The sequence below is a fragment of the Urocampus carinirostris genome, chromosome 13, assembly GCF_059441175.1.
Source record: "Urocampus carinirostris isolate Australia breed hairy pipefish chromosome 13, RoL_Ucar_1.0, whole genome shotgun sequence".
Classification (NCBI taxonomy): Eukaryota; Metazoa; Chordata; class Actinopteri; order Syngnathiformes; family Syngnathidae; genus Urocampus; species Urocampus carinirostris.
In genome coordinates this window covers 17723193-17743882 of record NC_142361.1, presented here as the reverse complement: position 1 = coordinate 17743882, position 20690 = coordinate 17723193, and the positions used below count along the sequence as shown (strand labels likewise).

General features: G+C 38.7%; 1 protein-coding gene across 2 annotated transcripts in view; it reads left to right on the top strand.

Moving 5' to 3' along the window:
* The window catches only part of nrg3a (neuregulin 3a), a 296751-nt gene that overhangs the window by 263921 nt on the left and 12140 nt on the right, over nt 1-20690 (top strand). For both annotated transcript variants that reach the window (XM_088351606.1, XM_088351605.1), the window contains exons 3-4: nt 2434-2507; nt 19249-19272. In XM_088351606.1, coding sequence (XP_088207732.1) covers nt 2434-2507; nt 19249-19272 — 98 coding nt within the window. The remainder of the gene's footprint in view (nt 1-2433; nt 2508-19248; nt 19273-20690) is intronic.

Sequence of the window (20690 nt, the reverse complement as noted above, 5' to 3'; positions counted from 1 at the left end):
GATGATTGCTGAGATGAGCTCCAGCACCCCTGCGATCCTACTGAGGATAAGCGGTGCAGCTAATGAGATGAGATGAGTTTATTCAAACGCGTCTCAGAATTTCACATACTTGCATTTGCAACAAAAAGACCTTGACAGAGTCTGCCATGATGATTTCAACCTGAAGATGTCGTCAGCAAATACTATATTTTGAAGTTACGGAAATGATAAAAAAAGAAAAAATATATTTGCAAATTGAAAAAAATATATATAACATTTTGTCATTTTTTAGGTAAATAAAATTGATAAAATAATATTCGTTTTATTGGTTTAACCAATCATCATTCATATCTATCATTCATATCATATCATCTTTACTATGAAAAAAAAGAATGCATGTATGTTGTTCTGATGTTTTGTGTTTTTTATACCATTGAGGATGTTGTTGATGACCTCAAAGTTCTAGGTCGGTGCCTGCCAAAAGTTGTATTTAATTTTATTTTTCATTTTTTGGGCAGAATTTTGCGAGCCCGACTGAATAATTGACGAAGCTCTTAGCTCTCTTGAAAGCTTTGCAAGACAGACGCCCACGTCAGCCATCATGTTTTATTCAGGGAGTCCACAAGTTCAACGCCAAAAACCGAGAACTCGCTCGGAACCATTTGACGACTCTTAAGTCAGAAATTGTAAAGTGCATCATATTAGTGTTGGCTCTTGTGGGACAATCTGTTTGTATTATGTTTCGGTAACCTGTATTTTGTTTGTTTAAAGGGACACAAACAGATTTCTGTGAGGGTTCTAAATCCCAAATAAAAGATTTTCCTGTGAATGGTTTTTCCTATTGTTATGTTTTCAAGGTCTAATTAAGTCATGGTTAGGTTTTCGAATTAGACTTTGGAGTTTCAAGGTACGGTTTCAAGATCGAACTAGAGTTTTAAAAAAGGGCGTTGACATATTCAGGGCTACAGAAGGATTATGTTTTTAAAACATCGAAGTAGCCAGTCTAGAATGTGGATTTCAAAGTAGAATTTGGAGTCAGGGTTAGGCTTACAGTTTCAACTAGAGTGAGGGTTTGAGGTCAAATATGGGATCTCTAAAATATTTAGGATTGAAAGTAGCTTTCTGTTGAGTCTGAGTAACGTTTTAAGTAGAATGTATAATAAAGAATAAGAAAGTATAATAAAAGCTTTATAAACGGTATAAGGAAGGGAACACATACTGTATATATAAACTGTATATATCTGTATTCGTTGGAAAAGGTTATGAATGTTTGTATCATCTTTGTTCTTCGACAAAAAAAACGTAAGTTTCCATTATCAAACATTTCTCTAAAAGCACCAAGAGCCAATCAGGGCCAATTATTGACTACCACCTACCTTCCTAGATAATACACAATGTCTCATTCATATAGTTATCTGTGATTACAACATATGTTATCCCACAACACTGTATTGCCTGTTTATTAGTAATATTGTTGTTATTATTATTATTGTTACATTGTACTTGAAGTGTAACTCCTTGTGTTAGTTTTTTCGGGTGGACCCGAGAGGGGGAGAACCCGAACTGAGGCAGAGTGTTCCAAATAAGGATGGTGTTTGTTAACAATATGAGGAAAATGTAGTAAACAAACAAGGGGCCCCAAACAATTGACATATCCAAACAAAATCAAACCTGAAAAGAGCCAAACCAGAAACCAAAACTAAAACCGGAAATTGAAAATGCAAGGAACAAAGTCACCAATTAGTGGGCATTAAACTACCCACAAGATCAGCAACGAGAGAGGAAATGAAATGACCCGACCATGTGTGTTATCCCAAATGTTATAGTAAATGTGCCAGGTTCCAAACCCGGTGTTAAAAAGGTGGCATACCAGATCCTTACATCTTGCCCACACTCTGGTTATTGACTAACTTGATTGACAAATGTTATCTGTGAGAACATTTGAGCCCTACTGAAAAATGTTGTAAAAGTTACACAACCCATATATAATTGTTGGGGTTATTACTATAAAACATTCACATGCATGAATCTTACGTCATGTGTCTTTTTTCTGTGTATGCACACACATGCTAACTATCTAGGGATGCACAAGAGAATCTTTCCAATCCCTGCAGGGTAAAAAACATGCATAAGTGGGGAACAAATGATTGTCACAGACATTAAATGAGCTGATTTTTGTATTTCTTCATTTGTCTTTGATTCTTCGTGTGATCTTCATTCTACGTGTGAAGACAGCATAATGATGTAAGCTTTAACAGCATTAGCATATGTGCGACACAGACTCTTTGGAGCAATATCAATGGCTCAACTACTTGGTTCTTTGATAAGAGTTTTTTTCCTTCTTCTTCGGTTTTCCTTGACAAAAACTGGGTGTACTTTCATCAGTGAGATTTTGTGAATAGATTTTAAAAAGTTGGGCAAGTTGCTGACTTCACGTCTCCTTTTACCCACTAGGTGTCGAGAAGGCTACCAAGGCATTCGATGCGACCAGTTCCTGCCCAAGACTGACTCCATCCTGTCTGATCCAAGTAAGAAACTTCGCAGCTCATTAAGAAACTGAAACTTCACTGTCTGCAGCATATTCCTTGCGGCACCTCAGCTAAATGCAGCCTCACCATGTTTACTTTGGACTTTAACCTTATAGAGATCTCAGGACACTCCTGTCCTTATAATCAGGCAGCAATCAAGACCTAAAACATAGGTCGGCACCTATTTTTCCTCAGAAATCCGTAAAAGTAAAATGATTTTTGAGTGGGATTATGTTTGCAGTGACATGAAGTGAGGTTTTTGTCTAAAGAGGAACAGTCAAATTCACAAATAAATGCAGCTACATCATATTCATCATTTGTTTTAAGGAGCTTAAAAGCATAAATTATAACTTTGAAAAAGAACTTTTATTGTCTGACCTTAACTAGTAAATGAAGTCTATGTGCTGCTCATTTGGAATAAAAGCATAGGTAATCATCCAACATAAAAAAGAATAAATGTAATGAGAAAAAAAATACTGGATGGCTTGACTTGCTGTCAGCTTGCACTAATACTATTGCTAATTTTATTGTCTGGAGATGAAATGTTCGCCAACTCCAAATCCTTGGTCTCACTATCGCCCTCTGCCATCAGGCAAATGAATTGTGTGCCTCAGTACATATATAGTAATATTGATAATATAATGTGAAAATTATGTTATTTTGAAAAAGAAAATCAAGTCAAGTCATGTCCTGTTAATTTGTATAGCCCTTAATCATAAGAAGTCTCAAAGAACTGTAAATCCCAAAAATGTTAAGTAAAACGAGTAAGAACCTTGATTAAACACTGATTAAATATAACAATTTAATCCATCTTTGAATTATGTCAGGTTAGACTCTGCCTCCCCTGACGGCACGTCGCTGCATATATTTCAAGACCAACATCATCTAAAACAGGGTTGTCAAACTCATTTTAACTCGGGGGCCACACGATAGAACAAACATTCTGTCGGGGGGGCGGAATAGTAGATTAAAGAGAAAGAAAAAGAGAGATAAAGAAATAAGAGAAAGAGGGATGGAAAAGGAGAGAGGGCGGGACAAAGAAAGAAAAAGAGAGCGGGAGAAAGCGTGAGAAACAAAAGATAAAAAGTCGTGAGAGGGGGGGAAAAGAAAGAGAGAGGAAGAAAGAAATCCAAAGAGAAATAGAAAGACAGAAAAGGAAAAAAGGAAATAGAGAAAAAGCGGTTAAAAGACACAGAGAGAGAAAGAGACAAAGAGCAACAAAGGAAGAGAAAAAGAGAGACACAGAGAGTGAAAGAGACAGAGACAGAGTGGGAGAAAAGAGGTGGAAAGAGAGAGAGAAATAAATACAAGTACAGTGTCTTTCTGAGAGGACCTGGCTTTGACAAAATATCAAGTTGACATATTTCAACCTGCAGCTTGTTTTTCTCTTGCGCTTCTCTGAGTGTTGTCTCGCGGGCCGGATTCAATCCCTTAACAGGCCTGATCTGGCCCGCGGGCCGCCTGTTTAACACCTGTGATCTAAAACTATCAAACCTGTTCTGTAGTAAAAATGTGGCTTAATACTGCCACAGAGTCGAAATAGGTATTTCTATCTACAGCTCTGAAACGCAGTTGCAGTTCTAACCTTGGGATTTGAGGGTTCATTATCTGTCCTCCATTTTGAGTATTTGTTAATTGCAAAGATATGTGTTTTTAACGCCTTGAGGTGTGTTTTTGGTCTCAAGTCATTTTTTACACCTGTGTCACAAAACTTTGGCAAAAAAAAAAAAAAATCCAGTAATTGCCCGAAGGCATGTGATATATTTACATGTCTTTTATGATGCATTTAATTGGCTAAGAGACAAAGAACAAATGGAGAGAAATAATCAAAATGACTTACCCATTTTTTGGGCTGAAAAGTAAAAACACACTTCTGGAGGAACACTGTATACAAATAAGATTTCACCACCGACTTCTCATCTCATCAGCCGTACCGCTTATCCTCATTAGGGTCGCGGGGGGGCTGGAGCCCATCCCACCCATCTCCGGGCAGTGGGCAGGGGACACCCTGAACTGGTTGCCAGCCAATCGCAGGGCACACAGGGACAGACAACTCATTCGCTCATTCACATCTAGGGACAATTTGGACCGGCCAATTCACCTGAAATGCATGTTTTTGGAACGTGGGAGGAAACCGGAGTGCCCGGAGGAAACCCACGCAAGCACGGGGAGAACATACAAACTCCGCACAGGAAGTCTGGTAGCTGGATTTGAACCCACGACAGGTTCCCATGACATGAACTGTGCCGCACAAGCGCTAACCACTGCGCCGCCGTGCTGCCACCACCGACTTTAATGGATTAAAAAAAAGCCATTTAAGTTTTTATCTCAAAGCTAGCTGTAATAATCAAAAGAGCCACTCCTGGCTCATGAGCCATATGTTCCTGACCTTTATACCTAAACTAAATATTGTGTGATTCAGAGACAAGGAACAGATGCAATAAACTAGTTACAGTGATACTGTCCATTTAGAAACAATGATCGTGAATAGCAAACTTCCAGTTGAGGTCCGTGATGTGAATTGTGAAAATACGGATTGCGCGTAAAGGAGATCGGAAGACGAGGTCAGTGGGACAACGGTGAAGCAAGGCAGGCGAGCTCTTCTTCTGGAGAGGGAAAAAGGTTTTGCGGAAAGCTTTCCAGAAACCAAGAACATTTTTATGACATCGTCCATTAATTGAACTTTTGCATTGCTACCAAAAACTTGCTTGACCTTCTTTGTCGTTTGCTCGCCTGCGATGAAGAAGCATTAAAACAGTTGTTACCAAGCTGTCCATCCATTTTTTGTTGATGTTTTTTAAGTGTTGCATTAGGTCCATCCTTTATCAACTTCTCTTCAAACAAAAGCAGCGGTTGTTAGCCACAATTAGCACCTACAGAAAAATAGTGCCAAAAATGTTCTTACGCTGTGTAGATGGCATTATGATGCAATGGTATTTTTTTCACAAATTAAAACAATGTATAAGTATACACATAAAGATTATAATGTGTTGGTATAATTTGGACGGGATTCGCAAGTCATGTGACTGCACGGTTCAACAAATTTGTCCTGTCTTTAATTCATTTTTATTGCCAAGGAATAATGGAAACTAAATGTGTAGCATTTCAATCACATAGATCTGAAAAACTGGGATTTCCACTTTTCTGCCCTCCAAACCAGGCATGTCAAACATATGGCCTGCGGGATCATTTAATTTCTGATTGTGTCTAAAAAAGAAGCAAGTCTCTAGCTCATTTACGTTAAAAGTTGTGTGTTTTTTTTAATAAATACAAACCCGATGCTCCTTCTCGCCACTAGAGGGCAGTAGTGAAGTGAAAGAGCCGAAGACTAAGTTGTTATCTTTTTGAACTGATGTTCTCTGTGATAAAAATTAAAACAAATCAGCACTCAAGGCTAATGGATAAACGCTTGAATGTGCTGCCATTCAGGATTTGACTCCTGATATTGATGCACTTGTAAAGACTAAAAATGCAAAGTTTCGGAAACCAGCAGTAGCCGGTAGGCCCGCAAGAGTACAATGAGAGAGAGGGGATAAGGGTGTAATTAGTCTGCTAGCATTTGTTTGCACACATCTGTTCAAACCTCACTTTGTGTTTGCTGTTAAAAACGTAATATTGGAATATAATATTGTGAATGTGCTTAATTGCTGTTGAGATTGTCATGATTGTTTTCTGTTTTTAGTGTCAATAAATTTGTTCAAACCATCATAAAAAATAAGATTGATTTTGTTTCATGTTAAAGACAATATTATGCATTAGTTTCTCAGCTTCAGTAGTTTGATCTGATGGTATTGCCTGTTGACTGTTAAAACTATTATTTTGTATTTTTTCTTTATTTATTTCAAAGCACTATAACTATTGAGGCGTGCAGTTTTATTCATAGCTCCCATTTGAGTTTGTTTAGCGTGGTGAGTTGGTTTGGATGTAAGCTTCCTTTATTCAACTATTAAAATAAACAAATTGTTGACTCATTCAATGCCAAATATGAAAATCATACTTTTCCATTGTTTGTGAATAAAGGTGTCGTGCTCAGAAAAAAAAAATTTTTAATCCGTGATTATAATTTGCTGGGTAGGCTACAAATGTTGGCTGAAAAATAAAGCATAGTACTGATAAACGGGCTAAATCTTGGGAGTTGACATTTTGTTTTAACTGAGATCAGGCTCCCAAGCCAAACTGAGTTTGACATGCCTACTTTTTATGTTAGCATTATCTTTGCTTTTATTCCTCTCATGTTTTCTTTGTTTTTCTCTGCTCACCTTTGTTGCTTTGACTGCATTTCGGCTCAAAAAAAGTGGGTAAGTGCAAAGTTGGAGGAGGAGATGAGCGACAGTATTCATCTTTTATCCTCCACCACCTTGTCCCCTTCCACAAACTTTTTCTCTCGCGATTCCCGTCCCCTAATCTTTCCTGAATGACTCTCTCAACTCCCCAACATGTCAACTTACTGTGTGACTGGAAAGCCTTGTTCACGTGCACTTCAAAATGTAAAATTCGTACCCTTTGAGTTAAGTTTATTTGTTTAAAAAAATATGCAGAATTGGGGCACGGCAGCGCAGTGGTTAGCGCGTGTGCAGCACAGTTCTAAAGTCATGAGATCAAACCTTCCTGTGTGAAGTTTTCATGTTGTACCCGTGACTGCGTGGGTTTCCTTGGGGCACTCCGGTTCCCTCCCACATTCCAAAAACATGTATGTCAGGTTAATTGCTAGGTTGAAATTTTCCATAGGTGTGAATGAGCGTGTGAGTTGTCTCTGTGTGCCCTGCGACCAGGGTTGAGTAGGGTTACTTTAACTGGATTACTTTCAATTACTTTTGGATTACTCCAATACCAAATATGCTAATAAAAGATAGAAGAAACTAAATATGAATAAAATTACTAAATTTTGTTCAGGCTTGGAATACATGGAACAGCAAAAATGATGTTGGCAAGCTGTTTGGATTTATTTTCATTTTGTTTCTGTCGCATTTTATGTTAGTTTTGCCGGAGATCAAAGCCAGGAGAGAAAGCTTACCATGTGTTGTGAGTCATAATTTTATTCATATTTAGTTTCTTTTGTCTTTTATTAGCATATTTGGTATTGGAGTAATCCAAAAGTAATTGAAAGTAATCCAGTTAAAGTAACCCTACCCTACCCTGCCTGCGACTGGCCGGCAACCGGTTCAGGATGTCCCCTGCCCACTGCCCGAAGATTGCTGGGATGGGCTCCAGCACCCCCGCGACCCTACTGAGGATAAGTGGTCCAGATAATGGATGGATGGGTGGATTGGATTGGCTTTGTTGTCATTGATATCCACGTCATTGTAATTGTATGCAAGACGATTAGACATGGAACACCAGAATAAACATGTAATAATGACTTTAAAGAAAAAAATAAGATAAATGACTGAATGAATAGGCAAAGATATCTACAAAGAAGTGCTTCGAGATTGGCTTATGTAACAATAATAGTGCAATTATAGAATAGTGAATCTTAACAGTAGTGTAATAACATAGCAGCTACAAAATAAGTCAGTTTTGCGTGTTTGTCTACGGTAGGAATGGCCCCGGGGAAGAAACTGTCCCATAACCAGTTAGTCCTTGCTTTAAGGGACCTGTGGTGGCTACCAGATAGAAACAGGTCAAAAAGGTGGTGTTCGGGGTGAGAAAAGTCTTGTATTATGCCGGCAGTAAGCGCCCTGGCAGGCTGTGGCCAGTACAATCAATGATGCAATTTGAAAAAAAAAGGAGTTCCATTCCGATGGTAGCTGCAGTACCATCTGCAGCTGGCCAGGGGGCGTATTATTTCGGGTGAGAAACATATTCAAAGTGCTGCTGACCCCCTATCCCGAGTTAAGGGATTCCTAAAAATATTTTTAAAAGAAGCGAACATTTTTATTTGTATATTCCGAATAAATGCTGGTTCATTTAATTTTGGGAGGCTGGCTTTTTGATGTTTTTTTTCTTCAGTCATCATTTTTGATGTTTTTTTTCCCCATTTTTCTTTAAAGTTTACCTTTTGCATGCCCCGTCTTGCTCCCAATGACCTCTTAACATGCATCTTGAGCTCCCCTGTCCCCCCTCCTAAATTTTCTCCTGTCTGATCTTACTGTCCAGTTTGTCTGCTAACACTTATATGCTATCTGGAATAGAATATGGAATCAGAGGGTGATTTGAAGAGTCATTGCAAAGACGGCTGACTCGGAAGTTTGTTTTTTGCAGAAGACACAGGAAATAAAATCCTTTCAGCTTTGAGAAATAGCCTCGGCTGCTAACGATTAAAAATTCAAATTATTCTTCTTGACAGTTAATTTATCATATTTTTACTTTTTTTTTCTTAATTTGCTAAAGCGGGTTCAACAAATGCCAATAAAGAATAAGTTTAACGCCAAACAATAAAACAGTTTTGCTGACTACTTTTTACTTTTTAAATAAATGTGAATTGCATTGGACTCTAATACAAGTACTTCTTTCTAACCAATGCATTTGTCCAAAGAACCTTGTTTAAATGGCATTAAAAACGTTAGCATAACAGTCTTAAATACATATCAACGTAAACATTTTGGAACAAAGCTTAATCTCTGTAGTCAATTAGTTGTCACTACAGTAGTAAGTTGGCGCTATCGCTGGAATTAGACACCTTCTATACATTTTATTGCTTATATTTATTCTGCATGTGTAAGAGTTTTAGCGACGTGCTGCCCATTATATGTGAGCACTTCATTTAAGGTGTGAAACCCTCAATTCCGATTAACCCTTTTATACTGCAAAAGTAGTATTAAATAAAGTAATTCTCTGTTGTTGTTTTTTTTTGAAAAAATACTCTTCCAAATACTCTTGCAGTCTTTTTTTCAATCCTAACGATTTTCAAAATTAAAGTTAGAAAAATCTCTTCGCATGAGAACATTAAAGGTAAGAAAAGACCTGTTTTGACTAGTCCAAACACCAATCCAACCCCCCCAAAAAAAAGTTTATTTGATCGTGTCTAACAAATGCACGTACTTGCACATGCATCATGAAGGAGCTGACTGAGGGTGCAATGATGACACAAGCTAGAAGATAATAATAATACATTTTATTTCGAAGTGCCTTTCAGGACATCCAAGGTCTCTGTACACAGAATAAAAACAGTGATACCAATAAAAACAAAATAAAAACAGACAATAAATACAAAACATAAAAACAAAGTATAGTAAAAATGGGGGACCAAGTGAGGCAATTTATGATGGGTAGGCTAGTCTGAAAAGGTGGGTTTTGATGGCATCAGCGAGTAAAAAATGTAATACATTTTGTTGACTATTTGGTCATTGACACCCTTCTCAAACAATAAACTGTCTATATCATTGTATAAATCTTAAGGTCTAAAACCTAGAGAAATTTCTAATCTGGAAAAAGAGTAGGTAGATCTGTAAATAGCAAAGTCATGTATTTTTATTTATAAGGAGACTGTTACCACTTCGACACATTTTGTTTTCGTATTTTACCACCTTGCCACGGATCCCCCCCCCAAAATGTAAATTGAAGCATATTGCTTTGAATCTGGTAAATTTCACGTCAGTGTTAGTTTGCTTTGGCAACCAAGATGGCCCACCTTGAGCATCCTTCATCACCTGAGGAGGATTTCGGAAAAACAGCAAAGGAGCTTGTGATGGATGTCGACGACCTCCAGGGAAAACACACAACAAATAGCTTTTGACACCGCAATCCATTTACGCGCTAACATTTCATTCACCGGACAGCAGAATCGACAGTAAAGAGGCAGGGATGCACTTCCGCGCCACCTAGAGTTTTATCCTTCCCTTCCCAATTCAGCAGCAGAATATTTGAGGAAGTTCCAATGAGGACATGATGAAAGATGAAACGCAATCCATCATCAAGCCTTGCAATTCCAAGAGAAATCCCTGGAAAGTTGGCTGAATAAATTAAGGTTACGTTGCATAAACTTCATCTTCTCTCAATATACAATCTATGAAAAAAAAACATTCAACATCATCAAAATTGTTGTAATACAACAATAAAACTTTAACAACATAGATTTAAAAGGGGGCTAATTCGGGGCCAACATTTTTTTAAGTTCAAAAAAGAACTTGACCCTGAATTTAAGTTTTGTAAAAATTAGTAACTATATGCAAATAATACCATTTGTAATATGGTGGATAGGACTAGAAAGGTGCACAGTATTTACACATGTGTGTTATTACACAATTTGTGCAATGATTTATCAATAGGGGGGAAAAAAACGCAAAAAAGGCACAATGAGGGGAAACAACTCTTTGGTGTATCTGATGATTAATCGTTTTTTGCGTTTATTCGTACCTTTCAGGACGACATTCTGTTTTGTACAATAAATTTAGTTCCTGGCACTTTAAGGAAAAGTAGTCTGATAATGAGAAAAAGGCCTTTTTATATGTTATCTGTATCACTGTCAGTCTAGTTGTTGAGTGCCAGCTCTCTCACTGTCGATTCCCATTGTATACATTGTTTTTTGTGATTTTGGTCAGCGACATTTGTCGACTGATCATTAATTTCACGAATTTAAAGTATATAAAATGTGCAACGGTGATAAGGTAGACCGTACTGTAGTTTTTATTCCATAAACCATATAATACTGTGTGCCTTATAGTCCGTAAAATACGATACTTGAAATGTAATAACTCTTATTGGTTATTAGTTCGAACGAATAAATGCTATTTTGCTATGAAAACTACCAAAATCAAAAACAAGAACAAACATTAACAATGCATATTTTTATTTTGTCGATTTAGATTGCTCCTTGATTATTTATGGTGCATTGGTGACATCTGCTGGACATTTGAAGTAACAGCAAGTTAGGTTTGCGGTTTCTTTTTAAGTGATAACACGCTACTAGAACTGTCAGAACCAGAACAGACGGTAGACCCAAACGCGTAACGTTTCACAACAAACTTTATTACCGAAGCGGAGATGTCAGCCGCGGGAAAACAAACGCCAGCAAATCGGCAATCGCGGGGCAGGAGGAGCAGGGAGCTCACGGGATCGGAGCGTGGTCGGAAGGCGGAAACGAGTTTAGCAGCCGGGATGGGAGATCGGAGCGTGGTTGGTGGGCAGAAACAAGTCGGGCAGCCGGGACGAGAGATCAGAGTGTGGTCGTTGGGCAAAAACGAGTCCGGCAGCCGGGACGGAAGATCGGAGCGTGGTCGGTGGCTAGAAACGAGTCGGCAGCCAGGACGGGAGATCGGAGCGTGGTCGGTGGGCTGAAACGAATCGGGCAGCCAGGACAGGAGATCGGTGTGGACGGAGGGAGGAAAAAGTCAGGGAGCCGGAGACGGTTGGGAAGCCAGGGGCAGACAAGCAAGTTACAGAAAAGGACGGGACAGACGGGAGCCAGAGTCAAAAAGTGCTTGTATGTGAGTAGGTTCGCTGACAGACTGACCAGGAGTGAGTGGAAGCGTTGAGTTTAAATAAGAGGGGAACCAATCAGTAAACGAGCAGCAGCTGGAGCCACACGAGGGGGCACAGGTGAGGGAGATGGGCAATCATGACAAGGACTGCTTTTGACTTTTTTACTCATTCAGCTATTGCACTGCGGGCTCACTTCTTTTAACTGTAATATTATTTTTTGTTGTCCAATTCCAGTGATTTTTAATGAATTTGTCAACTAAATTTTTTCATTCTTAGTTTTCACTTTTTTTTTTAATGATTTTGTCTATTTTGGGAGTGCAGTATTCTTTACTTTTTTGAAGGGTTGCATTAGAAAAAGGACTCACAATAGTCAAAATGTGCAAAGTAAATTTCGTAATGTATTTATTTATCTATTTAATAAATACTCTGTTATACATAGAAACCGAGCTTAAGCATTTGTCTACAAATAAATGTTCTGTACTTTATAAACTGTTCTAAAACAAACTTCTGTATTGTCAAATTCAAATTTTGAAACTAATCATGTTGTTTTATTGGACTTTTGGATTCAGGACATATTCAGTTTTTTACTTGAGATGATATCTGTCGCAAACATTAAACATTATTGGAAACCAAGAACCTTTTGCATCTCGAGAAGTCCAACTTTTCCCGTGATTGAAACCGCCTTTTGGTGTTTTTGTTTGTCATGATGGCTTTTATAAAAACAATTGGTGGGGATGAGAGGTAGGTTCGTCAAGCTGTTTGACGTACCTGTACAACTTAGACTGCAAGGTTATTGACACACAGGCAGATACTGGTAAAAAGGAGGCGGGTCAACCAATCAGTCTGCAAAGTTGCAAAACGGCAAAAAGAAAAACGCAATGCAGCGGGGGATTACTGTATTACTGTCTTAGCGGGTTGTACTGGGGTAAAAATTCTTGCAAAAAGACCAAATCCCAAATTAAAACCTTAAAAATGAGTGTCAGGATTGCCAAACCCTCACCCACTGGCCCATCAGTTTGTTAATGCTGTCACGTTGCTTTTTTTTTTTTTGCCTTCTTTATCTCTGGACGAGCTGGCCGTGCATCCGTTTTTCTAATTTTCAAACGTGGGCCTTGAGCTTAGAGCTTTCCCGGCCCTGATTTGTAACATTCCAGAAATATCTTTGTTTATCAAATTAATTGGAACTGCAGTAGTCTTGCATGCCAAGATTTAATTGGTGCACGTGGCCATGAAATGGAGCAAAATATATTTGCTTTAAATTGAGTTTTGCCAATGAAACCGGCTCTCAGAGCATCTGGCTCAAGTTGTGAATTAGTTGCTCATTAGACTAATTAGCCAAAGTACTTTGTGTTTTTTTTATTCAAATAAAGCTTCAAATGCTTTTTAAAACCTAAAAAAGTCTTTTTTTCCTGCCACGAGAGTCTGTATTCTCTAGTGCAGTATTTTTCAACCTTTTTGAGCAAAAGTACACTTTTTTCCATCCAAAATGTTCACAGCACCCCGGCGATCAAAAATGTTTCATTTTTCTAAGCTTAAATTATCATTATTACCTTAAATGACACTTTTTCTTATCATTTGTGGTCACTGTGACTCACAGGATAATTATTGTGCTTGGATTTCACTGTATTTTTAACATTTTTCTGTTTTTTTGTATTGTTTTTCTGTGAAAATAAGTTAATAATTCTCAAACGGACATTGTGTATTAGTTGTCATCTAGATGTCATTGTATGGTGTAGCGCTACCAAAAATGAGTGTACCAATTTACTTATTATTTTCCTGTCTAGCCTTTGTGAGGTTTTTGGGTACTCGAGCAGCAAGTGACATGATTACCAATGTGAATCACCTGTGCCCGCTCATTTGGTGCCAACCGCTGCGGGCTCTGATTGGCTCCCTGTCCCTATTCAAACCCAGTCCTGTCACTCTCCTGTTGTCAGTCCATCTGTGAACCTCTGGTGATACAAGGCAAGCCTTTTTTGACCCTGACTCCCGCCTGTCCCGTTTTTGCTTCCGATTGTCTCCGGCTACGACCTGTTTTGAACCCGACCATGCCTGCTCCCCCGTCCCGGCTTACAACCCATTTTAGATCCCGACTACATCTACTCTCCCGTCCTGGCTTACGACTTGTTTCTGACCCCGACCATGTTTTTGCTCTCTCTGTCCCGGCTACCGACCTGTTTTTCCATCCCTGACACCGCTATCCCTCGCTACGGAAGATCCTTTTCCGTATTCGGATCACAATCCGAATGCGAGAGCGACTTGCTTTCCGCGTCTAGCGAACACCGGATCGTGGGTGCAACACTTCCTCTTTCTTTCAATAAAACTGGTGGTAAATGTTACGCAATTGGGTCCTAATTCCATTCTGGTCGTGACAGGAAGATGGTGGATAATTCTGTTAGCTCCCTTTATGTGAGGCTCAAATGTTTATCATAATAATAGAGTATTATGAAAATGCATGTTTGTTTGATAGTTCATGTGTTTTTACTTATTATTTAAATCGATTTTTTTTTAATGAAAAAGGTGTTTTTACCATCAGGAAGTGGTAAATAATACACGCTGTCCCTTTGAAATGAGAAAAAAAGTATCTGCTGAGAGAAGACTAAATTATTACATTGTTTTTCAATTTTCTTTTTTTTTTGTAAATTAGAAAAATATACAAAATATATATTGTTTTCGATAAAATATTACAGATAATAATTAGAATGAGAAAAAAGTATCTGCCAGTGGGGGGAAATAGTATTCTATGCTTTTTTTGTTGTTTTTTGTTAAAATGTGAAAATAATTAAAGTCAGTCAATTATGTGTGATGTTTTTGCTATTTGCTTTATTTCATTGTTTTGTAATCCTGATAAGCGTATAGTTAAATTGACACTCAAAATAAGGAGAATTAATTTCAAAATTGCAAAAAGAACAGGAGAGGACTGTAAGAGAACCCCTCATACGGAACCCCAAATTAAAAATCAGTTCTAAAAGCGCTTCCTTGAGTTAATTCGTTTTGTTAATAGGTTACAAAAACAGATCCAACTTTTTTTAGGTGGGGGTTTGCTCCATCACTGGAACAGTACTGTTTTTTATGGCAACCAGTAGCAGGAGAAAGCTGACTCAGATACAGCACCTTCATCATCTGTTTGCTTTTGTTTTTCGGCGTGTATGCTGCGCTGTGCAAAACCTCCACAGAGACAATGAAACATTAAAAAATTACAGGTAGACAGTTAAAAATAAAAAAGCCAGCGAAAGAGAAGCTCGGCCCGGCCTGAACCCGAACGGATTTCAGGCCAAGTTCTTGCCGGTTTCGATCCCGGGCCTAAGATCCTCCCTGTAACTCCATTAAATATGCCAGGATATTTTACTAAACAGAAATTCAATCTACTTGGGTTATCACGGGAAGTAAGAAAAAAATAACTGAACTGTGCCGTTTCAACCACTCCTTGCTTTTTCTCGAAACACAGAGTCTTGACAGACGAGAAGGAAGTGTGCTTTGGAAATGAGTCAAGTGCATCCTGCTCATTTTGGCCTCTTGTGAACAATGCAGTCTGAATCACTCAAAAACTCCTCAAACACATAAAACCCACAACTGATTGGGCTCAAGAGGACCCAAAAGTGTCTTTGATCATCTGACCGGCGAACTTCGGACCAAAGATGCCAAAAAAAACAACAGGACGTCGTCTGAGCTTGCTTTTCTGCCATTTTGAATCACTTTGAAATGATTTAGAGTCACTTGGCGCGGCCGAGCGGGAAGCAGAGCGTAGGAGGCCACGGTTAAACGGAGGTAAAGGTCGGCTGTCTCGTTGCAAAGCCGAGAATTTAAATGTGTTTTGTTTTAGGCTCCATTTTCATTTGCATCTCGCAGAATCCTCGCACCCGCAGCCCGTGAACGATTGTTTGCGCTTCAGCTGTCAAGCGCACTTTCACTCCCGCTCGCTCTCTTTTCTCACGAGAGAGGAGAGATGTCACTTTCAAAGGGGAAAAAAATTAAGAACGCACTCAAAAGATGAGAACAGTAGCAAAAGAAGGCATGCGAGGATTGGCAGGAGGAATTGAAAATGAATTGCAAGCGATAAATGATTATTTTATCGTTCAAATATTATTCGGATTATATCGTCACTAAATCGCTGTTTAGATCAAACAGCCAGGCTTACGTTTCAATTGTCGTATCCTAAAACGGAAAATTCTTAGAAATTAAAGGCATATTGTATATTGTTTACTGCCTCCGAGTGAGTAAAAAACGTAATTTATTGGAGGGAATAACAAGCATGAAAACATTAACTATCATATTCATGTTTTTAGATGATTGTAGGTTGTGGATTTTTTTTTAATTATACGTGACATTACGCTCATCGAGAGGGAGCTTACAAATGTGTCGACCATCTTGCTTCCAAACCAAAAAAAATGTAAAAAGCTGGGCAAAAAAATAAGAATTAAATCGGAGCGTTTTGGTTAAATCAAGTCAAGTCATGTTTAATTGTATAGCCTTTAATCACAAAGAGTCTCAAATGCCTGCACAGACCACAGATTATTGCAAACCACAGACTATTATTACACCATTCCCTGATCTAAAACCTACATTAGGGCAAGGAAAAAATCTCAACATGAGGAAAATGAATAAACCTTGAAAAGGGACCGCATATGAGGTAATCCCTCTTCCAGGATGACCAGGCTCCAATGGATGTTGCAATAACAAATAATACACAGATATTGTCAACATAAAATATAGGTTATCCATAAGCTATAGCAGGGGTGGCGAACAAGTTTGACACAAAGAGCCGAAATTTTTAACTGTGCGAGTCAAAGAGCCACACCACGCACTGACCGGCATTAGACGTATCCTACCCAGATGATTGACAGTCAGTTATGCTTCTGGGGCAGCATAAAAACCACAAATCTGCCAAATTAATTTCAAAATATTATTTATTATTTGTTATTAACCCTGATGGATTCAATTGTGTCTTAAGAGGGGAACAAAAACTAAACATGAAACGAGGCAAAGAGCCACATTATATAGAAAATATGATCAGGCAAAGAGCCGCATTCTTATTGGCCAAGAGCCGTATGCGGCTCTAGAGCCGCGTGTTCTCCACCCCTGTGCTATAGAATACAAGTGTGTTTTTAGCTTGGATTTATACATTTCCACTGAGGTTGCATATCGAATCTCACGTCAGTACGTAGGGGGGAGTCTGTAATAGATAAGAAATCTAACACTTCAGTTCCCATATTCAGATAAACATTTCGTTTAAAATGAAAAGCAGAAAGTATCTTTAATCATTAGATCAAGTATTAACAATTTTGTGTTTGAATGAGTTTCCCCTAGTTAAATAAACTGTAGTGGAATTGAAGTCAATTGTCTCATCTCATCTCATCTCATCTCATTAGCCGTACCGCTTATCCTCATTAGGGTCGCGGGGGGGCTGGAGCCCATCCCAGCCATCTCCGGGCAGTGGGCAGGGGACACCCTGAACTGGTTGCCAGCCAATCGCAGGGCACACAGGGACAGACAACTCATTCGCTCATTCACACCTAGGGACAATTTGGACCGGCCAATTCACCTGAAATGCATGTTTTTGGAACGTGGGAGGAAACCGGAGTGCCCGGAGGAAACCCACGCAAGCACGGGGAGAACATACAAACTCCGCACAGGATGTCTGGAGCTGGATTTGAACCCACGACAGGTTCCCATGACATGAACTGTGCCGCACAAGCGCTAACCACCGCGCCGCCGTGCTGCCCGAAGTCAATTGTTATTTTGCTTTTTTTTTAACATATTCAAAGTTGAGAAACTATTAAATTAAATCTTTGTGAAGGAAAAAAATAATGAGGAAAAAAACCTCAATGGTTGTTTTATAATCAAATCTTGCATCCCTAAATCATAATTTAATTTACAGCCTCCAAAAAGATCTCCAACCCTGAACCTCGGGCACACTTTTATGCCATTGATTTACTAGTCTGGCACCTGTGACAGTGTTGTTTCTACCATGTGGCCCCAGATGTTAAATAGGTTTGACACCCGGTTGTAAAGTGTATGGGAAAAAAACTCAAACATCAAAGTTTCCTTCTCAGCACTTTACCTGAACGATCATCTTGAGGAAGAGCAGAATTGCCTGTCCTTGGTGGAGGTCGTTCTTCTTCTTGCGGTTGTTGTTATTTAGGACGGCATATGTACGATATGTCCCCCAGCGGAGGCGTCCATCTTGAGCACAGAGCACGGCGGTGGCGTCCATCTTGTCCCTTCCTGATGGATGCTCGGCCATCTTGAGCGGCGGCTTTCCGCTAAAGCTGAGCGAGAAATTGAGTTTGTAACCCCGAGATCAACGCGGTCGTACGTCAAGGTCAGACGGACGCCGACCAAATGAACGTGTCGGACGCAAGATGAAAGAGCGTCGATTGGAGGGAAAACACTTGCGTTGCAATCAGACGTCTTCTTTATGGCTTTTACCCCAACAGAGATGAAAATTGACAAGTGTGCTTCCTTTGCTAACACCTGGACTTTCAAATCGAAGTTACAGCATTTTCAAATCCTTCGTCTTTGGGGCTGGAGTTGAAACAGCAATCACTTTTTTTCTAGTAGAAAACACAAATTTCAAAATGACAATTTTTTAATAGAATTTTTAATCTTTCTCTGACCAATTTGACAACAAACCAAAGAAAACTTTAATTTCAGAATAATAGTCTTACAAGCACACAAAATAAAGCCTTTCAAAATAAAATGTGTCCCAAAAAGTATGGAGCTCAGAGTACACCTGATTAAAAGCCGCATGTGCAAATTTAAGAATGAAACGCATTCAATTTTGTCTTTGTTCAAGCCGCAACGGACTTATTTGTTTCAAGTGTTCTTAAAAAGTTTAAAGTTACATATTTTCTCTAATAAGTTTGTAATACCAATACCCAACTAAGTTCAAAGAGCCCTTATTTGTTTTTTTCTACCTTGCATAGATTATTTTATCTTTGCTTTTGGAGAGCCGTTCGGGGCAAACTCATTAGGTAAGAAGACTCGAGGTGAGGGGTGGTAGGTGAGGGGTGGTTTGAGTAATGTTTATTGGCGTTTTCAGTTGCGCCGTTTTCCTCTCCCTTCCTTATTTGTCGCGTTTTGGGGGATAATATGACCATTTAAGATGGCGATTACACAGTAGCACATATTTACTATTGCTCAAAATAAAAACAAGAATGGGGGATGTGTCACCCAGCCTCATCAGCTTTTTTGTCTTTGGTGGTTTCTGCGGTATTGACCGAATTGCATTTGCTTGACATCGTTCCTCGTGGTTTAAAGGAACCTGACGTTGATGCTGATGAAACAATGAGAGAAGTGTAGCGTTATTGATTTACTAATGCAGTATCTCTCTCTCCTATGCTCTTTCTTATCCTTCTTGTGTCCCCCCCTTCCCATCTCACAGACCACCTGGGCATCGAGTTCATGGGTAAGCTTGCTTCACTGTGTGGGTTTGCGTGTTTACCCTTGTGAATGTGTGTTTTTCTGTCCCATGCAAATGTGATGCAGTCGCCAGGGAAACGGCCAGAACTGGGAGGGGGGAGGAGCCGCCGACATGTGCAATAGTTGTATGTGTGTCTGTACTGTATGTGTGTGTTTGTCATATAAGTACTACAACACGGGTGTCCACACAACGGCATGAGGTCCATTTTCTCTCGTTTTAATTCTCTCGCGGACATGTGACAATTGTCGTTGCAATCTCTTTTTTGCGATATTAATACTTGTATCAAGTGATTATTGCAATGAAAATTTCTGATTTCCTTCAAACTTAATCTTCAGGTTGCCAAAATAAATTTCACTCAAAAGCAAAATGCATATACAAAATAATACAAGATAAATAAAAAGCTTTAATTAACCCCATTTTCCAGGGGGGGTTTAGATACTCAAAAATGTCAACGTAATCTTTGTTTCTATAAATTCATATTCTAAACCAGGGGTGGCTATAGTTTTTGAGTCGCGGGCCGCATTGGTTGGAAAAATTTGGCAGAGAGGAGAAAAAAGATTGATTGATTAAATCGCAAATCTGATACATCATGTGGAACAAAGATCACAATAAGAAAAATATTCCTGTAGGAATGTTAGCCTTGTTAGAACAGTACACATTCATGAAAATGTATTTTTTATGGAAGTAGGGGTTGAAGAACACCGGGACAAGAGTGCCACCAAAACCAAAAGGACAAATGTTTATTAGTAGTACTTTTTTACCAACATATATATTATCATTATTTTTACCATTTTCTGTAGTTAGGCGGGCTGTATGTGGACCGCGGGCCTTATTCTGTCCACCTCTTTTCTAAACTAACCTTAGAGAAAGTAAATTGTGTTTTGTTCAAAAACATAACGAAAAAAATATTTTGGTGTCCTGGGTAAATTAAAGTGGGGGAGGGAATAAAGTCGGCACTTTCATTTCTTCATGTGGCTTTAGTGGACATCTCGGACTGCAGTATTGTTTAGTTTTGTTGTTGCTTTTGTTGTTTAAATGCTATTCTTATTCCTTATTCCCACCTGTACCTGTTTAAATGACCCATTGTAAATTGATATTAACATATTTTTCACGAAAATAATATAAATGCCCTCATTCAACACTGAATAAGTTTATAAAAAATAAATGAAATGCATTTTCTTTTCAAAATGTTACTAAACTCAAATATATTTTTGCTATAATACAAACAATAAATGCATTGTCACTTGGGAAATAGTGGATTTTTCAAGGCATTCAAGCAAACAATCAAATAGTGAAAAGAGTGTTCTGCATCACATCATACAGGAAGAATCTATTTTTTTTTGTCAATTCGTCCCTTTTTCTTCACTTCTAAATGTCCTTTAAGCACATTTCTCTCCCCACAA